Genomic DNA, 19923 nt, shown 5'->3' with positions numbered 1-19923 from the left:
ATTTAAGGGATTTTGTGAGTTTACTTCTTTCATTTGGGCGGAGAAAGGCTGGGGGGGTTTTTTTGGGTGGGGGGGGGGGGGGGGTTGTTGAGACATTAAGTAAAAGAACAATTCAGCATTAAAGGGAACGTCTATAACATAATAGAAGCTGCTTATGTTAAACCTTGGGATATAGCTCACCATTGCATTCGGCCTCAAAACTGTTCCACACTTAGTACCAACTGTGACAGTTTGAGAAGCCTCTAAAACGAAGCTCACTGTGCCATAATGACATCATGCTGACTCAGAGCAGCGCAGTAAAGGTGCAGTTTCATCAGTCCTTTTTAAGGAAAGCGGATCCTTTACGGCTTGATTTACCATTTTAATAAACTGGTTCTATTACTGACAGAAGGGGGATTTTTATTTTATTTTTTTGATGTCCAGCAGCCTTGTCTGTTCCTTGTTCAGAGATTTTACAGCTTATAGATCCATTTGCTGATTAACAAGAGTGACCTCTGCAGTAAAATAAAACTCATGAGAATGTAAGAACAATTAATGTGTCCACAATGATGGTTTTGTAATCGGTGGTGCCGTCACTTTTTTAGTTTATTTTTATTTTTTTAGCCTTGAATGCATCACTGATTACTATGACAGCGTATTAGGGCCACATTGAGAAAAAACAAAAACGTTGTTGCTCATTTTGAGAATAAAGATGACATTTCGAGATTAAAGGCGAAATGTGGAGATTACCGTTGTTGTTTTGAGACCAACTGCCACGGTTGCACTACCCTCTAAAAAATGCCTTGTTTACATGAGTTAGTGAAACAAATTGTGATCAAACATACATCCTCTTTATTGGACGAGAGTGTAACCACTGGTAACCTCACATCTGTCCACTGCCAGTCATTTCGTGTTGTACAAATCAGCTCTTCTGAGTTTGTGTGTTTCTGTATAAACTTTTCAACGTCCTTAAAAGAAATCATTTCCTTCCTTGTTACTCGATTTTACTAACGCAGGGGGTATAAAAACCATGATAGTTTGTCTGGAAACAACTGTAACCTCCACATTTTGACTGTTTTTCTCAAAATGATTGATAATATTTTTTTCATAATGTGGCTGTAATACTTCATAGATTAAAGCTTGGTGATTTCTTTGGCTAAAAAAAATGCTCATAAAGTTTATTTGAACCGATAAAATCTAAATGTAGATTTTTCCTTCATTTACATTCTACTGGCTGGTTTGATCTCATGATAACTAATGTAAGATAGACTATTAATGCTGCTGGTACAGACAGTCTTTATAAACTACTAAACTACATTCAGCAGATGTGTGAAGACACTGCATTGATTCATTTGGCATTTAGGATGGCTTCCAAAAAAAAAAGAATTTCTGTGTATTTATTGACAACATTTAATACAGGATTTTCTCAGATCAAAAAATACAATGACTGCCTGGAACCAAAGTTAATAGATTACTCTTTGGGTCTCCTGTATATAGTACTCCTGTATATGCTTGAGTGCACTTGGTTTTATCCCTGGTACAATTAAAATGCGATGCATCTTTTATATGAAATATGAACTCCCCACCTCAGGGCTTTTAAGTTCACACATGATTACAGTAGAGAAGCATCAAATTTATGTGCATTAAATGAGAAGTGCTAAACGAAGTGCTCCCTTTGCACTCATAATTATAACCTGATTTTATTTGGATTCATTGGAAACCTTTGAATCGTTAAAAGTACCCTGAGTTGGCATTTAAATCTCCCACTGTAGCCTAAAACCCACGCTGAAATGTTGGTTTCTATCGTAGAACAGCTGTTTATTATGCTTATGATCACAGCCTTTTTAAATCCAGTTGCTTGTGATCGTGAGCATAAATTAACAGTAGAACAATTATCAGACTATCAGCACTGACGTTCTTGCTTAATTGAAATGAATGTAATGTTATTTTTATATTCAGCTTGACTGAAACTGGCCAGTGGGGTTGAAAGTATCACGTTGTGTATTTGTAAATAGAGTTTGGACATGCCATGATGTAGAAAGTCAGTTCCACCATCACCTTCCCTTTGTAAAGTGACATTCTTTTTCCTCTTGTTTTGTTTTCACCCGGCAGCACAACAGATTTGTGCGAGATACTTAAGATGACATGACTCTGACTGGTCACTGAGGGAGCAGCTGTTCAGATTGCTGTTTGCTCCTTGTTGTTAGGACTGAGTCTTCAGGTTTTGGGCTTGGTTGATGCCGTTTTCAAACTGAATGTATGAAGCAAATAACAATAAAATGACACTACTTAAGAAGCGGGTTTGTTTAGTTTTAATTTCAAAGATAAAGAGTCTCATAAAGCACAGTGTGAAACTTGATTCACCGTCAAATGATTATGTACCTGGGTATTAAAGGATCCTTTATTATGACAGCTGCTTAATAAATTAGATTTGCTACATTAACAGCCAAAACAATAACAACACACTATGAAACCCCGCAGCTCATCATCTGTCTGAAACAAGCTGTTTTAGCTGCATGGCCATTTAAGCCAAACTTTGGGTCTCCTGTGTATTAGAACTCGTCCTATTGGCTGCCCCCAGCAAACAGACGGTTTAAATCACAGGTGGGTGGGGCTTGCTATGCTCACATTTTAGGGGACATCAATCGTGAGTCATCATAGAGACTCAAGAACAGGAAAATATATAAAGGGTGTGATGGGGAGCACAAAGTCTGGCCTCATAGGGACTGCTTTTGCATACGAAACGTTGGCCATGGTTATTAGCAGTATTTGTCTTTTTGCATGCATTATGTATGTATCTGACAATAAGGAAAAGCATAATGAATTTCTTTTAAGTTAAAGTTAATGGACTTTGACTTTAAACAAACTTAATTCCTTGAAAATCTAGATACACTCACCTGCCATTTCATTAGTTACACCTTAAGATACACCTTGTTAGTTCCCTGTTTTCTTTCAGATCTGCCTTAGTTATTTGTGATTCAGATTCAACATGATGCTCAAAACATCCTTTAGAAATTTTGGTCCATATTGACATGACAGCATCACACAGTTGCTGCGGATTTGTCACCTGCACATCCATGATGTAAATCTCTACTTCCACCACATTTCAAAGGTGCTCTATTGGATTGAGATTTGGTGACTGTGTATGCAGTTTGAACAGAGTGAATTTATTGTCATATTCAAGAAACCAATATGAGGTGATCTAAGCTCTAGTCTTCTATTGTTCAATTTGCCCGTACAAACTCTTATCTGACAGTAGTGGCACCCGGTGTGGTCTTCTGCTGCTGTGGCTCATCTGCTTTAAGGTTTGACGTATTGTTTATTAACCCTAGAGATGGTTATGTAGGAAAATCCTAGCAGATCAGCACCTTCTTAAATATTCAGACCGGCCTGTCTAGCACCAACAACTATCCCATTTCTTCCCCATTCTGATGGCTGGTTTAATCTTCAGCAGGTAATCTTGACTTTGTCTACATGTCTAAATATGCTGAGTTGCTGCTATGGTACTGCTATTGGCTGATTTTGGTATTTGCATTGACAAGCAGTTGAACAGGTGTACATAATGAAGTGACTGGTGAGTGTAGATGAGTGTAGATATGTTTACTGAATTATGACCAGGTAAATTATGAATTATGAAATATAGCCGTCTACACACAACATTATCATATGAATAACTCTGTGTCTACAGCACAGAAAATGTAACTCAGTTTCTGAATATGAATTAAAGAAAAGTTTATATTTTTAGCAAAACAGCAGGAAAATAAAGATAAATTTTATTAACTTTTATTACTAATGTAAAAGGGAATATAATATAATATAATATAATATAATATAATATAATATAATATAATATAATATAATATAATATAATATAATATAATGTAAAAAAAACTGTATAAAATTCCAACACGTATTTTTTACATAATAAGCCATCAACGGTAATTGACTTTAGATCATTAAAACTACATGACCCAGAATGCAGCACTATTGTTACGCATGGGGTCCGCGTCGCGCCGGGCAGGGGAAAAATTACGACTTTGCGCATGCGCCTCATCTATGTTGTTGTTTGTGGCGGTAAGATGGCGGCGCTCGGAGATACCTCAGCTCCGGGGGTGAACGGGTTAATACAACAATTCACAGCAATAACAGGTAAAAATAACATTTTAATTAGCGTTTATTTCACTCAGTGGATTTTTGTGCTCATATAGGAACACTTCCCTCGCCGGGTAAATCTTGAAATCCGTGCGCAGATGAGAAAACGGGCGTTAAGTGTTGCTCTTGCTCCTGCGCTGCCAGTGGTTTGCAGAGGGGAAAAAGCACAGGCAGTTATCAGCTAAACTCAAGTGAAAGACTCGGAAAATGAACCTTAAAGCCGCCAGCTTTGAAACTTATTTTTAATCATCACTTAAAAATGTCTGTTTTTCTTATTAGTGCTCGTTAAAGACACAATCTCGCTAACCTAGAGCGGTTTGTATGCTCTTTTTTTGCGTGGCGTGTTGCTCGATAATGTGGAATGGAGGTCGGCTGTTCAACATTTCCCTTCTTCATCACCACCAGCCAGACTTCATGTTGTTGCTGTCACTATGCCTCTGACTGTGGCCCCAGACACTATTTATTGGTCACAACCTGAGGACTCCGAGTGTCATCGCAGACATTATCTATAGTTTATCAGCACTTTGACACAGTGGACGGTGTTTTTTAAGTTATTAAGCGGCAAAGAAGAGGGAGACTCTGTTAAGGGACTGCTACTTTATACGGACATGCGCAGTGCAGACCAGAATTTCATCGTCGCCCCGCGGCACTCCGCTTATAAATCAGGTTCATTCAGATGTGGAGTGTCCAAATCACTGTCACGACGTTGTGGACTGCCGCCATGTGTGTCATTAAGGCTTTTTGCATTGTTCAGGTTTTTTCGCACATTTCCGTTTATTTACCAAACATCGCGTTGTATATGCGGAGCATTTCCGCCCACTAAACCTTTTCTGAACTGAAACTGAACTGTCATGCGGGTTGTTTGGCGTTAACTCATTTCACTATAGTGATAAAGCGTTAGTTTAAGATGTGCTTTGTTTGTCCTAAAAGTTGGGGAAACTCAGTAAAACAAGTAAAGCATTTTTTCCCATTTAAAATCAAAATAAATATAAAAGGTAAAATAAATGTGTCCATTGTCAAAGTGACATGTGGTTGCTTCTGTGACCACATATACGGAAAAACAAGTAATCAAATACTAAGATATTCCAAGGTTACCAAGTACTACTAGACTATGTTGTCACATGATAATAAATGGCATTTAATCCCTTGAGTGAATAAAACACGTGTGTATGTACTCATAATGTTTAGTGAGCTGGTTATAACTTTACTTTGGGCCTTATGTGGAACAGTTATAGCATAAGACAGAAGTTTGAACATTTAAGAATTTTTAATGAGGTCAGTGTTGCTGTTTGCCACCCTCTGTGCTTTGCTTTCACCCAGTTATATGATTTTATTCATACTGCTGACAGTGTTGTGAAATTATTGGTGAGGTTTGCATAAAGCAGAAAAAAGACTTGATCCAGTGTAATAGAAAAAAAAAGCGGACAAAAGGTTCACTGTCACGAGTTTGATGTGATGCTGGTGACACCTTGGCGCATTGGTTAGTACCGCTTTGGAATCCATCCTTGGTACTCCAGCTTCCTCTAATAGTTCAAAGACATGCTTGTTTAATGGTGATACTAAATTAGCTCTAGGTGTGAATGTGATGGACTGGGAACATGTCCAGTGTGCCCTGCCTTTCTATGAAACTTGGGATAGGCTCTAGCCTTATGTGACCTCACAAGTAGAAGATGGATACCTAGACTGTGATATACAACTCTCAGAAAAACATGAGCATTGTAATATAGCAAGTAGGGATTAAGGAAAAATTGATAGAGCGAAGTATGATGATATTTTGTGTAGTGATGTTGTGTGAATACAGGGACGCTAAATATTGATATTGTATTAAACAAGTTTAAATACCCTGGGAATACTGCAAACAAGGGGGCTGATCTAATGCACCATCATCCCGAGATAACATTAGCCAAGCAAAATTAAACTAAATCAACTGAACTGAAAAACTATCTAACACTGGTGACACTTAGCTTGACAAAGCAACTACCTAATTCACAGCTAATGGCTAACTCAAATGAGTAAAAATAGGACAGCGGCTTCCTTGTATATAAAAATAATGGCTGTATTTCATATTTTTCTAATCTGTGACCACAACTTGTGCTAACTAAATGTTTATGGCATTGGTGATTGCACGGGTTGCCTGATAGGTGGTAACTTTTTTGCAAACAGTAACAGTCTCACCTGGACTGACTGCAGTCAGCTTCAGAGAGATTGTTGGAAGTTTATGAATAATTGCGTCTAATTTATTCTCGTAGACCGATTGCTAACATGTTGCCATCGGTCTGAATGAGTCGTCAGCACAGCTCGAGGAGGACTGAACTGGCTGATCACTGGTTGTATTCTGGTAATATTTCTCACCCCAACTGGTTGCAGCAGATGGCCGCCTGGTTCTGCTGGAGGTTTCTTCCTGTTAAAAGGGAGTTTTTCTTTCCCACTGTCGCCAAAGTGCTTGCTCATAGGGTGTCATATGATTGTTGGGTTTTTCTCTGTATGCATTGTTGTAGGGTCTATCTTACAGTATGAAGCACTTTGAGGCAACTGTTTTTGTGATATATTAATAAATTCAATTAAAGTTGAATTATGAACAGGAAGGTTGCTGAGTGTAACTGTTAAATGTTCATTTCTGTGTATATACACAGCAACAGATATGTGATTTTCAACAAATTGTCACAGGTAATTGCTGCATTAACCAAAATAGACTGCATTTAGTTAACAACTTGACCCCAATTATTCGCAGACCAAAAGCAGACTTATGGCAACATTAATGCAGTTTTTAGTGACAGTGTTGGTTTGCTTGACAGTCTTTTATAGAAAAAAATTTTTTTTTTTTAATGTTTTATCACACTAATGTAATTAGGACCTGGCCAATAAAGTTGTTTGTTTTTTTTTAGCACAGATACCAATATTTGATTTTCAGCCAATATTTTGTTTTGTTTAGGCAGTCAAAACAAAAAAATATTTGTGATGTGTGGTTATTTATGATTCCCTACTAAGATAATATCCATCCACCCATTCGCTTCCGCTTATCCTTTTCAGGGTCACGGGGGGCGCTGGAGCCTATCCCAGCTGTCATAGGGCGAGAGGCGGGGTACACCCTGGACAGGTCACCAGTCTGTCGCAGGCCTAACACACAGGGACAGACAACCATTCGCACTCACACTCACTCGCACATTCACAGCTAGTGGCAATTGGGATTATCCAATTAACCTATCCCCACAAGCTGCATGTCTTTGAACGGTTGGAGGAAGCCAGAGTACCCGGCGGGAACCCACACAAACACGGGGAGAACATGCAAACTCCACACAGAAAGACCCCAGCCACTAAGATGGGGGCTAAGATAATATGACGATGCATTTTAAAAATAAACTTTTATTGTCATGAGAAGTGGTAGATTGCTCCTTGTACTCTGCCCATCTCTGCTTAGATTAGCAGGTTGTTGTTTGCGGTGATTCAAAATTAAGTTGCCATCAGAAAAAAAGCAGAGTGCCCTCTAGTGGGAAAACTATGCAACATCAACACTCATAACACGGTGGAAGTGCATTTTGTTCATTTTGACTTTATTCATTTTTATTTATCAGCATCTATGAGATTTCCAATACGGATATATTAGCAAATACCTTATAGCTGCTGGTTGAAAATATCGGTCAGCTGATATTTGGCTCTGAAATACAATGTGCCACTATGAAATTCTCAATGTTATTTGTTAATCTGTAAACATTTGTGAACGCATTGTGCTCATGGTTAGTGCCTACATATCTAACTCTCTTCCAGGGGCCACAGAGAGCGTAGGAAAACATATGCTGGAAGCATGCAACAACAACCTGGAGATGGCAGTGACCATGTTCCTAGATGGAGGCGGGATTGCAGAGGAGCCCAGCACCAGCTCCAGTTCTGCAGCGTCAAGCAGCAGAGCGCCCTCTACAGAGTAAGCTGTGACTTTTCTCCACAAGCCTAGGTCAGACAAAAGTAAAACAAAACCCACAGAGTTAGTTTGTCTGTTTTGGTCATGTTTTATTTCAAAAATGGAAACTTCTCAAATTTTCTGCTGATTGTTTATCCAAGCTTAGAATCTGTGTTTACCACAAGCTGACATGAGACGAAAAATAGCATTCGTTTCATTGCTTCCTTATCATACTAAATGTTGATTGTTTGTAATATGATTACAGATCTTTTACAGCTGATTGCTTGTCTACATAAATAACTCTGTATATGTTGCCTTCATGCCTTCCTCAGTGAAGTGCGGGCTCCAATTCCTCAGAAGCAGGACATATTGGTGGAACCAGAACCCCTTTTTGGAGGTATGTTGTTGCTTTTATTTGTCAGTCCTGCTTAAGGCAAAGAAATCTTCATGTAGACTGCCAGCTGTCTGTAAAGATGATGATGATTTTTTTTATTTGTTTACTTATTTATTTTTTTATTACATATATTCAGTGCCAAAGCGAAGAAGACCTGCTCGATCAATATTTGATGGTTTCCGAGACTTTCAGACGGAAACAAGTGAGTATTTTCCAAAATGTACAAGTTAAAGCAAATAAAATGTGGTAGTGCTGTTTCCTAACAATCACCATTAAAAGTCTGTCTCATATTTCTGTTGTGGCATCTTAACTTCCAGTAATGAGTGAATGAATGTTTTTCTGTTCCTAGTCCGCCAGGAACAGGAGCTGCGTAACGGTGGAACAGTGGATAAGAAACTGAGCACCCTGGCAGACCTTTTCCGTCCTCCCATTGAGCTCATGCACAAAGGCAGCTTTGAGACGGTGAGGAGTCACTCACAGGACACTGTACCCCACACCTTTATTCAGCCTGTGTGAACTTTCAGCCAAATTTTAGATGATGACTGAGTAGGTAGATGGTGAAAACCTGCAATGTCATGCTTCCTTGCTTGTGATCGCACACCGCTAATGCAAAAACCTGTTCCCAAAAAAGTTGGGAGGACTAAAATTTGTGTAAAAGCAGATTGCAATGATTTGGCATAACACCAATTTGACTGTTTGTAGTGGAAGAAACATCAAATGCTTAAAATCAGAAATTTTCTCATCTTCTGGAAAGGACACACTATGTTTTTCTCACTAGTTTGACTGCTTTGAATGGGCAGTTACTTCAAAACAGCATGACCCCCACCTAAAGAAACACTGGGAAATGCTGGATGATATATATACAGGTTTTAGGCCAAAATATGCCACCATTAAGGGGACTTAGGGAGTTGGTGCCAAAAATAGATATTTATAATTATTTAGAATATGTACCAGTATCATTTCCTAAATGTAGGCCGATATAAACAAAGACAGTAGAATTTTTAGCATAGTTGCAAAGAAAAATTAGATTTGATAAAAGTTCGACTTTATTTGACCTTGGAGAAGAGGTCAGAGGTCAAAGTAATGTGATGTTGAGAATCCCAAAAGATCATTGCCTTTATTTTTTTTACATTGTAAATATACCAGTAAGAAACCTAGGTCGTGTCCAAATTCATGGGCTGCATCCTCCTGAGGACCTGGCATTCGCAGTCTACGTGGGCCGGGTCCTCAGAAGGTCGGGTAGGCCGGAAGTAAACGGCTGTGAAATTGGACGGTCTAGCCTTCAGATTTGCGACACCGCTGTCTCGGTGGAGTCTAATTAACTCAGCTGTCTGCTCCTTGCTATCTAAAATATAACAGGACACTGGTGTAAATTCTCGACCATCTCACACGTCTGTTTAATCAGTTTTCTGTTTGACGTTTATTCAGCTGTGTGAAAACCAAGTAGGAACCCACCCGGGGAATTAATAAAGTTTTATTTTACCTAATCTAATAACTTTAATTTCAGCCAAACCGATTTACTCATGAACAAATAAAACACCGAAAAAAGCCAAACAATAACATTTTTAGGTTATCTAAGTATATTATATTATTTTTAACCTGAGTAGCGAAAGACCGTGGTGTTCTGAAAATGATGTGCCGGGAGTTTGCCGTTCTCGGCGGCTCTAGTGACCTAGCGGCTTAGCTCCCAGTTAGCTATCGAGCTGGTGGATAACAGACGTCTCCAAACACGTCAGACAACTTTTGCAAATATGTGATATCTTGATAAAGCGAGCAGATATTTGAAGTTTACACAGCTACATTCTCCCCTGAAAATATGTTAAAAGTTTGTTTTGTGACCCAGAAAGAGTAATAAGAACAATATTAAAAACTTAGTAGTGGCCGCCATTGTTGAAAACTGGAATTGGCTGGGCCGCGCTATGAATTCTGGTATATTGTGGGCGACGATGGATACACCCAACCCATCCTTCAAATTCGGAGAGAAGGAGGACACATTTGTCGGCTAAATTCGGAGGAGTCTACGAATTTGGACAGCCTTCGTCACGTCGCTGTGACGCAATTGGCCTACAAATGCGGCCTCAGGAGGGTGCACCCCATGAATTTGGACACCCCCATAGTTTTAAATATCTCTATATAGAATTATTATCACTTTGACCTTCAGATCATTCTATTGACCTTGAAGGAGAGGTCAGAGGTCAAATGTGACATATTTTAAAACTTTATAAACTTTTCTATATGTTGACAGTATTTACCACAATATTCAGAGTCACAGTCACTAAGTCTTTTAATGGATTGTTAACACGACCCCACCCCTAATTTTTTTTCATCAGAATTCATACAAAAAAATTCAATAAAAATTTCATGTACACACAGAATTACACATAACGACACACACAAGAATGAAGAACAGAATTTTTCGCTTTCAGCATTTGATTTGTAGTCTTTGAACTATTTCCAGTTGAAATTAAGGTTTCAGTTCATTGTAAATAATCTTTTTTCTTAGTTAATTTTATTATTTGTTCTCCACCAAGCAAAAGATATGTTTTGCGTTTAAATCAAAACTTGCAGACTTAATGATTTCCATCATAAAGTATATTTGTCTTTGTAAATCGTGAATTCCCTCTAATTCCATATGTCTTTCTTTACGTTTATAGGCTAAAGACTGCGGACAGATGGAAAACAAATGGCTAATGATCAACATTCAAAATGTTCAGGACTTTGCCTGCCAGTGTCTGAACAGAGATGTGTGGAGTAATGATTCAGTGAAGACCATCATCAGAGAACACTTCATATTCTGGCAGGTATGAGGTTTTAAGAGCGCAGTGTGGTGTTTTCTGTGATGCATGGCGTTATTCGTGAGGGAATTTATTTAGTCCATCCATCCATCTACAATTTGGTAGTTAGGTGTTAGCACCATCATCTCACAGCAAGAAGGTCCTGCTTTTGAATCCACTGGGTAGCTCAGGCCTTTCTGCATGGAGTTTGTATGTTCTCCTTGTGTGTGCGGGTTTCCTCTGGGTACTTGCTCCTACAGACCAAAGACATGCATTTATAAAGTTTGGGTTTTTTGTTCTACACAGGGTATAAAATGCTTTTTTAAACCTGTAGGATATACTTCTATGATGCACGTTATATTTTTCCCATGTATGGACAAAATTTAACAATGGTATAACTTCAATTGCAGCTCAGTGTGTAGCAGTGCCACAATCAACACCTCTGGTTTATGCTACCAGAGCACTTAAATACCACCCTAATTCTTGCAATGAATACAGCAAGCCAAGCCAAAAAGTACATCAAGCCTACATGTTCACTACAATAACGAACAGATGTGCCTGCTTCCGAGCAGTTGAGACCATCATGCATGTCTGCTGTGTGTAGGTGTCACTGCAGTCACATGCTGCTTATAGCAGATGGCAAACGACTGGCTCGTTCGTGGGTGGGGCGAGACAACTGCTGGCATGTCATATTGTAAGATGTGGATTATAGTCTTTAGAAAATGCAGTACTCAATGATCAAAGGTGTTTAAATTCTGTTTCGTGTTTAAAATTGCCATCAGGTGAATTAGCCATCATTGAGCAAAGATGGGAATAGGGCTGCTCGATTATGGCAAAAATGATAATCACGATTATTTTCACTGAAATTGAGATCACGATTATTTGACGATATTTATTTAACCCTTTAAGACCTACTATAGAACCAAGTCCACCAGAGCTTTTTTTTTTTTTTTTACATGCTGTAGTGCCATTTGTGGGAGCATTTCAAGTTGCTATACATCAATACAACTGTTATAGCCCATATTTTAATAATATGTATGCATTAAGTCCATAGTAATTACATAAATTGCAAAAAAGTGCAATAAACTACAAAAAAAATTGAAAATTGCTTTTGTTTTGTTTACATATATTTCTACTTGGAGAAATTTAAGAGGCTTATCCCTCAAAACTTTAAATACAATAAAGTTGCAAAAAATAGTTTACAACAACAGGAAATTTATTTTGAGTGTCTTCATAGTTTTATTTTGGAGATACAGCAATTTTTATGTACTGCAGGAAAAACAAAAAACAATCCTATGATGCAAATTTGCAAAGAAAACAGCAGGTGCATCATTTCACTGTGGGAAGTGTTACGAACAGCTGATAGGAACGGCAAAGCGTGTTTCTGGAATATTATGTTTTTGTTCCTGCAAGCGCTTTTTATGCAATTTTTGCAAAGCTATATGTGGAACGAAACCGTGACCGAGGACAAGCTGATGGCATAAGATGTAAGTACAACTCCTCCGGTTTCATATGCAAAACAAATTATTGCGCTAGCTTACACGGTTCAGGTTCTACAGGGATTTAAAAATAGTTACGCAAAACGGAGCGTGCTGCTCTGACCGGCTTTAAAGGGTTAACAATGACTTTAAAAAAATAATATAAAATAGTGTGCAACACCACTGAAGTTTTTTTTTTTTAAACTCTCTTTTCAACCAACGGCAATCACTCTCCAAATAACTTCTGCTTAGCTTTCCGAGTTTCCCTCGGGTCCTCTTAATCAGCGGTCTCCAACCTTTTTTGCGCCACGGACGGTTTATGCCCGACAATATTTTCACGGACCGGCCTTTAAGGTGTCGCGGATAAATGAGGGAGGGGCTAATAATCGGCTCAGTCATTTTTAATGATCGTTGAAAGCCCAGATCGTAATCGTGATTAAAATTCGATTAATTGAGCAGCCCTAGATGGGAAAGTGTATTTTTAGAGCTGTAAAAAACAACAAAAGACAAAAAAAAAGAAGCAGTTTTCCACGTAGAGGTAAAAGGTTGGTTGGTATTGGTGAGTGAGGCTATGCTTTTCTGTTTCTGAAGTGGGGTGTGCCTGAGTAAAAAGTAGAAAACTCTGGTCCTGTTAGCTCTAAAGGGCTTAAAGTGAGAGTAAAAGTTCAAAATAATGGGCTATGGAGAGGAGCAGCACAGTGGTGCAGCTGTTAGCCTCAAGATGGTCCCAGCTTGAGCCTTTTGGTGAAAAGTTTTCATGTTAAAATGAAACATAAATGCAGGGGTTCTTCCTTTTAAAAGGAAGTTTTTTTCTTCCTACTGTCACCAAGCACTTGCTCATAAGGGGTCATATACTGTAATAACTGTAGGATCTTTACTTTACAAAATAAAGTGTCTTCAGACGACTGTTGCTGTGAATTGGCGATATATAAATAGAAAAGAATTTAATTGAATTCCTCACACAGTCCATAGAAGACATGGATGTTAGGTTAACTGGTAAATCTAAATTGGCTGCAGGTGTGAATGTGAGTGTGTCAGTCTCTCTGTGTTAGTCCCATGGCAGACTGGCTACCTGTCCAGGGTGTACACCACCTGGGATAGGCTCGAGCCTGACTGTAACTCTGAATTGGATAAGTGGAAGAAAATGGGTGGATGATGGAGAGTTGGGGAGGGAGGTACTTTTCCAAAGCAGTCCACCCGTCTTTGCATTATGCAGTGTGGGCACACTTTAAGTTCAGTTTATATTCTATCGTTCATTTTCTCCCTCTGCAGGTATATCATGATAGTGAAGAGGGACAAAGATACATCCAGTTCTATAAGCTGAACAAGTTTCCCTACATTTCGATCCTGGATCCACGCACAGGTGAGTGTTTGTGGAGGGCTGATTGATGATGAGGGTTTGCTGATGTACGAACACACTCACACCATTGAGTTGTTTCCAGCTGATCAAGAAAACAAACAAATATGTGATTTACTGGCAAGATTAAAGTACAGCTCTCACTCTGAGAGGCTTACAAAAGCAGTTTTTATTATAAATGCACAGGAAGATGATGTCTGCATGCATCATTTTGTAAGACATTAATAGTGTTATGAAAAATAATTTAAATGTCAGTAGTCTTCAAGTAGCTTGAATAACAGTGTTCATATCAGGAAATGGGATTAAAGCAATACTAAAGCGACACAATTGGCTATTATGTCACAATAAACTGTGTAAATCTGCAGTGTTGATCCAAACTGATGTGTGCGTCTCTCTCTCTCTCTTTTCTTATAATTAAATACTTAATTATTTCCTGCTTTTGGTGATCGGTTCTGTTCAAACCATGTTCACATCAGGTCAAAAAATGGTGGAGTGGAACCAGCTGGATGTGGCGTCGTTCCTGGAGCAGGCAACTGGCTTCCTGGCAGAGCACGGACAGCTCGACGGGCCATCCTGCCACGCACCTCCTGCCAAACGAGCTCGCTCTGTGGGTCTCTCATCTCATGTGTCACCTCTAATTCCCTCTATGTTTTTGCTCTAATAAGAGCTCCTCGCTCCTGCTGTGGCTCTGTTGGAATTTCCTCAGTCACACCTCTGATCAGTTTCAGAGGCATCTGGGATGTTTGTTAGGATTTTGCATCAGAGCTTCAGGGTTTGGATAAATGTCATGCTATGATCAGTATCAGCATATTTTAGTGCTGTGATATTTGATGTTGTCAGTGTCACGCAGCCATCCATATTGTTTAAAGTCTTTGTGTTGCTTTACTCAGATCTTTGTTACTTTTTTTTAAACAATTGTACACTATTTTATCTTTTAGGAAAGTTTAATCGATGCCAGTGAAGACAGTCAGTTGGAGGCAGCAATCCGAGCTTCTCTACAAGAGACCCACTACGAGTCCTCAAATGTCCCCGAACCCCCCGATTCTCCTCGATCAGACGATGAATCTGATGCAGAGCCTTTCTCTGACAGCGAAGGGCCTTTCTCTGTTGACGGCTCAGACAGCGAGACGCCAGCACCCCATGAAGAGAAAAGTTCGACCGGCAAACACACTGCGACCCCCTCTGCAGCCACTGCAGCCCAGCAGCGTCTTCATCCTGATAGCTCCACTTCTTCCTACAGAAAATCACCGTACAAAGAAAACAACCACAGTCACAAGAAAGAGGAGAGCAAAAAGAACCACCTGGAGCCCTCGGCTCCCGGGCCTCGTCATCCCCAGCCTGATTCAGACTCTGGTGGGAATCACTGCGCCCCACTACCTGAAAGCGCAGGAACTTCAAAGATCAGCACCACCACAACCTGTGATGTGGACTGTCCTGAGGACAATGGTACGACAAATGAAAAGTATTTTAGGTTTCATGAGTGTGCGTGTGTCTATATGTCTGTTTTCGATGCAATCATAATAAGGTGAGCAGCAAGTTTGCTTTAAAAAAACAAAAGTCTAAAGGCCTTTGCGGACGTGCAAACTCTTTCCAAATATTTTGTGCACTAAAAGTTAATTTTAGGGCTCATCTATTCTTCAGTGTCAACTTATTTCACTGCATGAATTTGTGACTTTTATTCACATTTGGAAAAATAAACAGATCTGCCCAGACAGACTACTGCACTGTAGTTCAAAGTGCATCAGTACTGAATATACAATGATATGGAAATCGTAAAATAATGCTGTTTAGCCACAGACACAGCGCTAGACACTGCTCCGGGTCAATCAGCTCTCTGAAATTATTTCTCTTCCTCCTCAGTTGTGGTTCCAACTCTTTCAAAAACAGCTCAAACTGTCCCGCTGACATCCTGAGATATTTACAGAAGCGGTCGTGGTGCTGCTTCAGCTCCTTGATCAAACCATGAAATTGTCCCTACTACTGTCTTCTCATGATGAATTTGATGATGTTCGTGTTTAGAAACATCAGGACCATCATCATCATTGCTTGATGTTAATGTCATCTTTTTCACGTCACTTTTTTTTCAGGCGAATTTTCTGCAAACTGCAATGCTTTCAGTGTGCATCTGCGTTACACCACAAGTTTGGATCCAAAAAATTAGCTTTTTTCAACGTGCTCAGGGTATTAAAGCCTTAAGGTGTCTTAAGAGCCCACTTATGCCAACACATAAGTGGGTGCTGCTGGACTGACTCCTTTTAGATCAATGATGGCTGTGAAGTCAGTCCTAGTCAGTTGAATGTAGACAGACCCTTAATCCTACTGTACTATTTGGTCCCTTTGGCTGGATTTAGCATTAGTTTTATTGCTGGAGTGTGTGTGAAGATTTCTATCAAAATGTGTACCATATATGACCAGTGAAGACTGGTACTAAGCACTAGATTTTCTGACGGTTTCTACAGTTACATCCCTTGCAGAATGTGGTGGTTGTGTGTTGTTTTTACTTGGCGGGACCCAAGTGATAAGTATGTTAGTGGTTTCACTCATCTTGTCTAATTACAGTCTGGTGTAATATCTGTGTGCGGGTACCTTCTAGTGGTTGTAGTTCTGGAGCATAGACAGAAAAAGCAATGAATGTAGCTTCTGTGACGTCACCTATTGTTTAGTAAAGTCCTGTCATAAAACCTCAAGCCGAGCATTTTCCCCCGTTGCCACCCTCACCGCCACTCCACTAGTCCGTATACTGACGTCTCTACTGACAGCTTAATAGTGTGAAAGCGGAGCGTGACAAGGCTGCTATAGGACTGAGTCGGAGGAGTCGCCCTCTGCTGACCATTAAATAGAATGCAAGTTTAATGCAAGCGCACACAGTCGTAGCTGTTAATTCAAAGATCAATCCATTGTTTATCTATGTGATGTGTGTTTTTTATGCTTTTTGACCAGTGTGTTCTGGCATTTTTAAGTATAGTGGCTTTTCAGTTCTGACAGCATCATCTTAGTAACTGTTTTGTTTTTAATAGGTCCCAAAGCCAGGTTGATGCTCCGCTACCCTGATGGACAGAGAGAGCAAATTTCATTGTCTTCTAAAGCAAAACTTTTGGTGAGTGAACCCCAAAATCGCTGATATTCAAGTAAAATAAACAGTAGTACATGTTTATAATGCCTAATAAACATGGCAACATTTTTTTAAATCTTTTTTTCCCCTACCTTCCAAATTATACTCTCTCTTTAAGGCCCTGGTAAGACACGTCCAGTCTAAGGGTTATCCTAACGAACGCTTCGAACTCGTCACCAACTTCCCCAGAAGGAAGCTCGCCCACTTGGACTATGACATCACGCTGCAGGAGGCAGGGCTGTGTCCACAGGAGACTGTATTTGTGCAGGAGAGGAACTAGCCTTCCAGACACACTCACTTTTCGCTTGTCTGTATCTCTGGTAGACCTCACCCTTTCACCAATGATGTGGGATGATGTTACTGGCCTTGATCCCATAACCTTTTGTTCTGGAGGTGGCCCTGGTTTTTGCCAAGACAGATAAGGGTGGATGGGCTACTTTCACCGCCACTCCACTAGTCCGAATACTGACATCTCTACTGACAGCCTAATACCTTTGTAGTGCTCTACAATTGGCCAGTAAGGTTTAATGGATGCCAGCAGTCTTTAATGTTTTTAATAAACTATATACTCTGCTCTGAGGCAAGCCTCATTTAGCTTTCAACACTGAGGCATATCAGAACAGAATATATATCATATAGCTCGTCTTCAATTAAAAAATGAAAAAAGAAGAAAAAAACACAAATAATAGATCACTAATTGATGATGGGCCACAAGGGACTTGTACAAAGAGACTTTTACCTCTCAGAAAGGACATTAAATCAGTCAGAGTTTATTTTCTAGCTCTTCTTGTTATTTTCTCTACCTGGGACAGGTAAAGGGAGGCTCATTCTTGTTTATTTTGACCCAAATTTGGTCTCTCACTCGGTCATTGTTGAAACAGTTGTAATTATTTGGAAGGCAGGGGCGCTAAGAGGCCAGGTCCAAAAATTACAAAGTCGTGAAAATGTGTCTTTTGATACAGAAGGGAATGAATAAAAGGTGGTACATCTCATCAGTCACACCTACACTGTACAGAGATGGCTTAGAGAGACTGATATTTCGATGTAGTCATTGTTTCCTTTCTTTTTTTATATGCTGCCAAGAAAATATGCTGATGTTGAAATATAACCACCAGAAAACAAAAAGAGAGGTTCTGCTTCATCTTTTTCTTTATTATTATTATTTTGAATCGTTTGTGTGGCTTTAATTTAAAGTTAAAACCCCAAACGCTTGAACAGCTAACAGAGTAAATAACTTCAGATTCAGCTGGAACTACTGAGAACACAAATGTGTAGTGCACCTCACTTTAAAGATTAAGCATTTTTAGTGTGTCCATACTACGTTTTGACATGTTTTATTCCTGGAGCCTTGGTGAAACCAGTAAGAGTATTTTACATCTTATGTGTAATGCACATTTCTCAAAAAAATGACAGGAACACTTGATCATCACAGTATAACACAGATGGTTAAACTTTTCAGTTGGTAACCACAGCTCCCAATGGGGATCCATTCCACCTGGTTTGGTCCAAATGAAGTGACAACAGCTGCACTGGACAGGCAACTCCCCCCTGCGCAGGGAAGGCCACAGACTATTGCTCCTGACTGATTTTCCTCTAGTTCTCCTTTTTGGAAGTGCCCTTGCCATCAGTGGCAGCATGAAATGATACCAGTTAGTCCAGCTCTTCTGTGATACCGTATGCAAACAGGCAGTTGCAAAGTTTTCTGTCTCCTAGTACAGCCTTGAAGGTGTAAATGGGTTATTGCACAAGGAGAACTAGACAGAGCCACAGAGGGGGCATCAGCTCAGCAGCAGGACTGGTATCTGGTTCTTGATGCGAGAAGGAACTGGAGGAGCACTGCCAAAGCCCTACAAAATGACTTCCACTGGAATACTTGAGCATGTTTCTGATAGAAACACTACCTGAGGGTGGCATGAATGCCCAGCAGTTTTTAGTAGGACGTGTGCTCACAGTACAGCACCGAGCAGCTCAATTGGTGATGGCCTGACAACACCAGAGCTTGCAGGTTAGCCACTGGTGCTCTGTTCTCTTCACAGATGAGAGCAGACCACCTTTAAACAACATGAAAGAGTCTGAAGACGTTGTGGTGAATGTTTTCTGCAACATTATCTAGTATGACAGGTTGGGCAGTGGTGGTCTCAAGTGGGATTTCCTTGCATAGAGACCTCCGTGTGTTAGCCAACAGCAGTTGGGTATAGAGATGAAATCCTCAGATTCACTTTACATCTTTTGCTGGTGCAGAGTGATGCCTTGCCTCGTGTGGGCAGTGTGTAGCCATAGTGGTAAAGGCATAGGTATCATGGCCCTAGAACAATATTTATGAGTCCCACAGATTATCTAGTACCTCACTTATGCTCTGATCCAGGATCTGGGAGAAGATGAACCAGGGCATCATCCACTGTCTGACCAGGAGCGTACCCAGATGTCTGAAGTGCATGGAGGCACATTGAGGCTGTAAACATTAGTGAGCCAGATTAGTCTGATCACTCTGATATAAATTTATAGCTTTTTTGTTGTGATTTGATGATTTTGGTTTCCCCTGGCTTTTGTTACATAATTTTGTTCTCAGCAAATTACAGTGTGTATCAGTAAAAACTTTCAGCCTGAATATTTTGTCATCAAGAACCAATGTGTGATTTAAGTGTTCCTGTAACTTTTTTTAATTTAATTTTATTTTTTTGGAGCGGTGTATTTAGATTTTTTTTTTTTTTTTTGTGCTGAGGCTGTTAAAGACTTTTCTGTGTGTCTGTTCAGACTGAGCAGGTTTGTGTTTCTTAATATG

At 39.7% G+C, this 19923-nt stretch overlaps 1 protein-coding gene across 1 annotated transcript; it reads left to right on the top strand.

Moving 5' to 3' along the window:
• Positions 1 to 4022: 4022 nt before the first annotated feature.
• On the top strand, positions 4023 to 19894 carry ubxn7 (UBX domain protein 7). The gene is made up of 11 exons (XM_085254046.1): positions 4023 to 4128; positions 7897 to 8050; positions 8359 to 8423; positions 8557 to 8622; positions 8770 to 8882; positions 11075 to 11221; positions 13945 to 14035; positions 14506 to 14636; positions 14968 to 15475; positions 17047 to 17126; positions 17260 to 19894. The coding sequence occupies exons 1-11, from the start codon at positions 4023 to 4025 to the stop codon at positions 17419 to 17421; spliced, it is 1623 nt and encodes a 540-aa protein (XP_085110172.1). The 3' UTR covers positions 17422 to 19894.
• The last annotated feature ends 29 nt before the right edge of the window (positions 19895 to 19923 follow it).

Source organism: Mchenga conophoros, linkage group LG18 (assembly GCF_057382185.1).
Source record: "Mchenga conophoros isolate Kocher_MC1m ecotype Shallow Benthic linkage group LG18, M_conophoros_male_GT1.1, whole genome shotgun sequence".
Classification (NCBI taxonomy): Eukaryota; Metazoa; Chordata; class Actinopteri; order Cichliformes; family Cichlidae; genus Mchenga; species Mchenga conophoros.
This window is presented reverse-complemented; position numbering and strand designations above follow the sequence as displayed.